The sequence below is a fragment of the Nanorana parkeri genome, unplaced genomic scaffold (assembly GCF_000935625.1).
Source record: "Nanorana parkeri isolate BGI_ZX_2015 unplaced genomic scaffold, ASM93562v1 scaffold763, whole genome shotgun sequence".
NCBI lineage: Eukaryota > Metazoa > Chordata > Amphibia > Anura > Dicroglossidae > Nanorana > Nanorana parkeri.
This window is the reverse complement of record NW_017307031.1, coordinates 372476-380315: the sequence shown is the minus strand read 5'-3', so window position 1 is coordinate 380315 and position 7840 is coordinate 372476. Positions and strand designations below refer to the sequence as shown.

The 7840-nt window shown below is 51.1% G+C and overlaps 1 protein-coding gene across 1 annotated transcript in view; it reads right to left on the bottom strand.

Moving 5' to 3' along the window:
- IL11RA (interleukin 11 receptor subunit alpha) overlaps window positions 1–7840 on the bottom strand; it is a 49253-nt gene that overhangs the window by 29021 nt on the left and 12392 nt on the right. Inside the window, exons 2-7 of the mRNA XM_018564581.1 lie at window positions 5438–5537; window positions 4036–4096; window positions 3623–3685; window positions 2785–3458; window positions 1528–1684; window positions 1277–1395 (exon numbers count right to left, since the gene is read on the bottom strand). Of these exons, the coding sequence (XP_018420083.1) occupies window positions 1277–1395; window positions 1528–1684; window positions 2785–3458; window positions 3623–3685; window positions 4036–4096; window positions 5438–5537 (1174 nt within the window). The remainder of the gene's footprint in view (window positions 1–1276; window positions 1396–1527; window positions 1685–2784; window positions 3459–3622; window positions 3686–4035; window positions 4097–5437; window positions 5538–7840) is intronic.

Sequence of the window (7840 nt, the reverse complement as noted above, 5' to 3'; positions counted from 1 at the left end):
GAGGGACAGAGAGGGGGGGAGAGAGAGAGGGAGAGAAAGAGAGGGGGGAGGGAGAGAGAGAGGGGGAAAGGTGGAGGGAGAGAGAGGGGAGAGAGAGAGAGAATAGATAGAGATTGTTGGAGGTTTCAGCTCTGTGAGTTGCGCGGTGCTGACTCTCTTGTGTATTATCAGACACATTCTCCGTGATACTTTGTTTCGATGTTCTCTCTTTTCTTAGTGCTGTTTCCTTCATGTCGCCCCCCCTGTATTGTATCTGTCATCTCCTCGCCCCCGTCCTCTTGGTTGTAGTATATACTCTCCCCCGGAGCCCGGTGTATACAATGTATAAATCATGACATGGATATGATGTGTCCTCTCATACAGTAAGTGGATGATAACATTTCCCAGTCCGCGGACCGTCCTCCTCCACCTCTCCTCTCTATGGTAGCGCACGTGGTTGGCGGCTTCTGTCAGACTTGAAGGCCGATGTGATAAATATTTATATGTGCGAGAGACAGGAAGGCGGAGGAGCGCCATATCCAAGGACCTCGGAGAATTCTTACACGGCTCACCCTCAGCTGGGATTTTCTAACATGATAGCTGTAGCTGGGAACTCTCCGGAACCGACCCGGAGTCTCGGTATTCCTCCTAATGTTTAAATCTGAACTCCGGGATTGTCCGCATACAAGAGTCATGTGCGTTCTTATAGAATCTCGGTGAGCTTTGTGTATTTCTTCCAGATCTGTGCAGTAATCCCGTGTGACACTTCCTGTAATAAAGACCGCTCACTGCTGCTCTCTCCGTGTACATGGTGACTGGTCTTGTCTCCGCCCCCTCCTGTAATAAAGACCGCTCACTGCTGCTCTCTCTCCGTGTGCAGGGTGACTGGTCTTTGGCTGTAGGTGTAAGTAAACTCTACCAGGACAGTTAAAGCTGATGATAATTCTCAGTGCAGGAGAGGAGCCAGTACAACTGTGGAAGACTGAAGGGAAGGACGGAGGTCAGATATAAGACTGAAGGGAAGGACGGAGGTCAGATATAAGACTGAAGGGGAGGACGGAGGTCAGATAGAAGACTGAAGGGAAGGACGGAGGTCAGATAGAAGACTGAAGGGGAGGACGGAGGTCAGATAGAAGACTGAAGGGGAGGACGGAGGTCACATAGAAGACTGAAGGGGAAGACGGAGGTCAGATAGAAGACTGAAGGGGAGGACGGAGGTCACATAGAAGACTGAAGGGGAGGACGGAGGTCACATAGAAGACTGAAGGGGAGGACGGAGGTCCGATATAAAAAATACCGCAGAAGGTGTGATCGGGGGACGAGGCGCCGGCGATGTTATCAGCTAGTGCTGGTGGGGAGGACGATGTGACAGTTGACAAACCGCTGCGGGTGGACCCGGCTCTCATCGGCTGGGCTCTGCACATGAAACACATTCCGATGACAGGGAAGTGTTTATGTCTGGGGGAACTGTGCACATCATCATCAGCCGCCTCGGGACAGTGTCAGCTCTCTAAGCCGAGCGTAGAATGACTCAGCGCTGACTCACACCGACAACCCGCGATTAGCCTTTGAAGAATATTGTCTTCTGACACGAGGCCGTGCACAGAGCGAGACGGCGCAACTCTCATCACATCAACGTAAACACGGCCCATCATCCTCAAGAGGTCCCCCCCGGCGCGTGCGAAAACCGCGCTTTTTATTCTTTCTACGTAACAGTAACATTGTCACATTTCATGAAATTATTACAAACTCCCCGAGGGGCTCAGATTTCATGTCTGGATTCTCCTTCTGCCTTTCCTAAGTCATTTAACTCTTTCACCGCTGGAAGCCATTTTTTTTTTCTTCATTTTGCGATACAAACGCACATTTTGTGCAGGAAAGGTCATTTTTGGTAAAATATATATATATATATTTTTTAAAAAGGTTGTAACAAGCAAGGCCGGATTTACTCTCTATGCTGCCCCAATGGCAGGGTCCTCAGTGCGCCCCCCCTGCATGCAGGCTGCATACAAGTGATCTCAGGGACATCGCCGGGATCACTTGTACAAAACAAGCGGCGGCTTCCCCCGCTCTACATTTAGCTCTGCTTGCCCAAAGCCGGGCTAAATGTGGAAAGCAACTACCCGCCCGGCCCCCGGTACTGCGTGTCCCGGGCATCAGGAGATAGGAATTCCACACCCCTGCTGCCCCTCTACTCCCTGCTGCCCCAAGGCCGGGCCTTGGTTAGGTGTGGCGACTGCATTCGTTTTCTTTTTTCGGGGGTTGTTTCCTTTTATTTTCACCTGATGATCCTGCCAGTAACACACTTTCTTTCTCAGGGGCGAGCAAGTGTGTTGGGATTACAGAATACCCCCCTCCTCTTCTACATAATATGTGTGGAGGTGTTCTGTAGTCTTAACACTTCCTGGTAACAGAGTGCACGGGACAGCACTGGATTTTGGCAGGTTTTTGTTTTTGCGTGCGTGCATTTATAGAACAGATAAGTGCAATGTCACTTTCAATGTGATCAAAGGATGATGGTAGAGGGGCAGCAGCTGGTACTGATGGTGGAGCCGAGCTGGCCAGGCGACTGTGGCGGAAGACTGTGTGAAGGCGCAAGTGTCAGAGGGTGCACTGGACACAAGATGCTCTGGGGTGCACTGGAGTCACAGGGGGGAGATAGGGGCACGCTGGGGTCATGAGAGGTACTGGGCACACTCGAGACTTTGGATATACTGGGCACACTTAAGTCACTGGATGTACTAGGCGCACTGTAGTCACTGGGTACACTGGGCACACTGAAGGAACAGGGTACACTGGGATTACTGGAGTCGATGGATACACTGGGAGCAATGGAATGACTGGGTGCACTGGAGTCACTGGGTACACTGGAGTAAGAGGGTACTCTGGGCACCATGAAATCACTGGGTACACTGGGCTCACTGGAGTTACTGAGAGCACTGGGCTTACTGGAGTCGATGGGTACACTGGGAGCAATGGAATCACTGGGCTTACTGGAGTCGATGGGTACACTGGGAGCAATGGAATCACTGGGCTTACTGGAGTCGATGGGTACACTGGGAGCAATGGAATCACTGGGCTTACTGGAGTCTATGGGTACACTGGGAGCAATGGAATCACTGGGCTTACTGGAGTCGATGGGTACACTGGGAGCAATAGAATCACTGGGCTTACTGGAGTCGATGGGTATACTGGGAGCAATGGAATCACTGGGCTTACTGGAGTCGATGGGTACACTGGGAGCAATGGAATCACTAGGTGCACTGGGTACACTGGGCACACTGGAGTAACAGGGTACTCTGGGCACTGTGAAATCACTGGGTGCACTGGGCTCACTGGAGTCAATGGGTACACTGGGTGCACTGGAATCACTGGCTGTGCTGGAGTCACTGGGTTCACTGGAGTCACTGGCTGTGCTGGAGTCACTGAGTTCACTGGAGTCACTGGGTTCACTGGAGTCACTGGCTGCAATGGGCTCACTGGTGTCAGGCATGGAGGACACACAGGTAAGTACAACAGCAGGGAGCAGAGCAATGCGTCGCTTCACAATATAAAGCTATGTGCTGATCACTCTCCTGAGTGACCATGAGTCATGCCTGTGGCTGGCAGAGTCTTGCAAGGACTCATGGGACTTGTATCTCGCGTGTTGGTGTAGAAGCCCCAGGGGATGTCCGGGGAACCATTGAACTTCCACTCAGCCACCGAACTGCGGACAAAAATGATCATTAGTAAGGAAGATTCTATCCATGCCTATAATACGAGGTGAGGATCGTACACAGCGTCCTACATGTTCATACTGCACCCTGCCTGGGTACTGACTGCAAAACCCAAGCTGAAGACTTCACTCCGGGATCAGTACATTTTGTCTAAATACAATTCTTACACAGACTCACAATCAGCTTCTGGCTGGGATCTGCCAAGCTGATAGCCGTAGCTGGGAACTATCCGGATCTGACCCGAGGAACTATCCAGATCTGACCCAAGGAACTCTCTGGATCTGGCCTCAGGAACTCTCCGGATCTGATCCGAGAAACTATCCGGATCGTACAGACTCACCTGCCATTATGGCCACCACACTTCAAGGTAATTGCGTCACCAATCCTGCCGTACACAACACCTGCAACAAGAAGCAACAATTTCATTCATATTTGTGTTCTTCCATGTCAGGTGATCATAGAAACATACCGAACGTTATCATCTATAAATGATCACATGACCGTGCAACCTGTACACTGACTGTGCCCATTATGAGGAGCTCCCACCATCAATGTGCTGAGTTCCCGGGTCTGTACACCTGCTGTGCCCATTATGAGGAGCTCCCACCATTCCTGTGCTGAGTTCCCGGGTCTGTACCCCCGCTGTGCCCATTATGAGGAGCTCCCACCATCCCTATGCTGAGTTCCCATGTCTGTACACCTGCTGTGCCCATTATAAGAAGCTCCCACCATCCCTATGCTGAGTTCCCGGGTCTGTACACCCGCTGTGCCCATTATGAGGATCTCCCACCATCCCTGTGCTGAGTTCCCGGGTCTGTACACCCGCTGTGCCCATTATGTGGGGCTCCCACCATCCCTGTGCTGAGTTCCCGGGTCTGTACACCCGCTGTGCCCATTATGAGGGGCTCCCACCATCCTCGTTGGATGTGTTGTCTATCATAGAGGATATATATATGTTTCCTTCATGACTTTGTTGTCCTCTCTCCAGTTCTTAGTCATCTACTACACTCTTCATGAGTCACCGCGCTGTAAATACTCATCTGTGTGAAATATTAATCAGTGTTCTATGTTCTGTCTCCGAGCAGAACTTCAAAGGAAACACTTTGTATTGAAAATCGTTGTTTATCTGAAAGTTATTTTTGTTGTGACTTTTACATTTTCCTTTTTTTTTTGCTTCTCCCTATTTCACAATATAATTTCCTATCTACAGATGATCTTTGGGACTTTTTTTTATTTGTGGACGAGGATGTCATGGAGTTTGGAGGTCTGTAGCTATTGACTCTGCAGACAGTTGGCGAATTCTGCGCACTGCGCGCTTCAGCATGCGCTGACCCCGCTCTGTCATGTGACGTGGCCGACCACTTCCTGGCTGAGTTGCTGTTGTTCCCAGTTGCTTCCACTTTGTTATAATACCAGTAACAGGTGACCGCGGAATATTTAGCAGCCAGGAAATGTCACGGAACACCTGAATCCAGTGATTTGGAGGGGGAGGGGCCCAATACTTTTGGCAATATTGTGTACATTTCGGGGATGGACGATGCAGAGAAATGAGAAAGAAAGAAATCATTGAAACAATGTAACAATTGGAAGCCGGTCTATTGTTTTCCTTCACTGGCCTCAGTAGTCACCCTGATAAGGAAAACACAGACTACAGCCTGCAGGGGCAACAGTAATTGCCAAGGGGCCACTTGGGGCCCCCCAGGCCTCGATTTGGCACCAGGGCTCTACAAACTGCGACTTACCTTCCTCCTCCCATGTATGTGACGGCACCACTGAAGCGGAGATGGCGACCACAGCGACAAGGACTATCACCCGGCTAAGACATGATGCCAAGCTGATCATCTGCAAGAGACACAGAGAGGGGAAAATTCAATGATTCGAGGATATGGAGAACGGCCGGGTCATGTGACTTGTATTGGGAGGGAGGGAGGAGCCGCAGTACACAATCACTGCGCAGGGTTACTATGCAGGAAGCATGAACAAGTACTATGCAAATATGTCCGCCATCATATACAGATACATGTACATTGTATACAGGAAACCGACTTCCTAAAATATCGACATTCATTCATACAATTGTTTCTATTAGTTGGAGAAAAGTCACAGGTATAGAATGTAGAAAGGACAATGACAGGGTCTCTTTAACTCCTCGAAGGGCAGCAGAGGAAGTCAAACTAGCATCACATTTCTTTTCCCATGTTAAGTGTCATTGTAACACTTCCAGGTATATGTTACCACTCACAGAGATTACGGAGCTCCCCCTGACAATGGCGTTATTCTCTCCAGAATGACGGCGCCATCTTTGTTCAGGCATCATCCAGGGTCACCATCTACTTCCTGGACTGAGATGGCAGCCCAGAGATGACGCAGTCGTGTAAATCCTGGTGACTGTGTAGTCGTGTTCACAAATGCCTGACACGGGTCATCCCCCCTGCTGCAGCCTCTCCTTTTAGCCATGTGACTTGCTACAAAGTTACAATGTTGTATCACTGATCACTGGGGGGAGGGGAGACTGAGGAAATGCTTCCTCCTGCCTGCAGCAGTCTGATCACTGGGGGAGAGGAGACTGAGGAAATGCTTCCTCCTGCCTGCAGCAGACTGATCACTGGGGGGAGGGGAAACGGAGGAAATGCTTCCTCCTGCCTGCAACAGACTGATCACTGGGGGAGGGGAGACTGAGGAAATGCTTCCTCCTGCCTGCAACAGACTGATCACTGGGGGAGGGGAGACTGAGGAAATGCTTCCTGCTGCCTGCAGCAGACCGATCACTGGGGGAAGGGAGACTGAGGAAATGCTGCCTCCTGCCTGCAGCAGACCGATCACTGTGGGAGGGGAGACTGAGGAAATGCTTCCTCCTGCCTCCAGCAGACGGATCACTGGGTGAGGGGAGACTGAGGAAATACTTCCTCCTGCCTGCAGTTGACTGACGACATGGTCTCAGCCTAGGCAAAGTCACTGGGTGGAGATGAAGGACGGCTTTTTACTGATAATGGGCGGAGCATTTCTGAAAAATGATACATGATGATAATGACATGTCAGATGTATAGTCAGAGACAGGTTCTCTTTAAGAAGAGTTGGTTAATAGTTCTTTAACCTCTTAGACCCCTGTTCACACTGAGCGGTTTGTCGCACGATTTCCGCTCCAAAATCGCGCACCAGGTCGCTCGTCCAATGCATTTCAATGGAGCTGTTCACATCTCACAGCTCCATGTCGCCTGAAGCTCCTCGCTCGTACATGACCCTTTTTTCGGCGCGATGTGGCTCCGATAGACTCAACGGCGTCGCAGCAAATCGCGCATCGCCGGCGGTATTGCGCAACCTTGTCGCGCTACAGAAGGGTCACTTTTGCATTGCAAAATGGAAGGAAAGAATGATGTCACATCAAGACCGCTGTTGATTGGTTACAGCCCAATGTAGCAGCGACGAAGTCCCGCCCCCAAAAAAAACGCGCTACGTAGCGCGATAAAATGTGCACTGTCGCTCAATATCGCGCGATGCAGCTCAAAGCCGCTCAGCACGAAATAGCGCGGAAATACGCGCGATACACCATGTTGCTCAGTGTGAATGGGGTAGTATGTACTGGGATGAATAGCACGTAGGGAGGATACACTTGCAGTCAGCTGATAAGGCATCCACCACCCCACCCCCGCTTCATTATAATGGGAACATTTATCAGTTCTCCAGCCGTTCCTGTTTCCTTATTTCCTGTTTTCTGAGCATTTTGGCCACATTCGGCACACCGACCAGACTCCGCGCAAGTGTTAAGAGGAACACTTATCAGGAGTCTTCTAAAGCCATCAGTGAGTTCTCAGCGTAGCCGTAAGTAGATGACATGGCCCAGGGGCGTATCTGCCGCGAGGCAAACAAGGCGTTTGCCTGGAGCGGCAGATTCGCTGAGGGCGGCGATGCTGCCTTGCCTAGGGCAAAGCTGCACATCCGCCCCCCGATTCCCGTAGATGGCATCACCCACCTCTGTATAGTGCGCTCTCGCCGCCAGCGCCACGACACAGAGCAGCAGCCGGGCATCTAGCACACAGAGCCGCTGCTGCACGTGACGCGGAAGTCTTCCTCCTGTCATCGGCTGCTGCTCTGTGTCGTGGTGCTGGCGCTGGTGGCGAGAGCGCACTATACAGAGGTGGGTGATG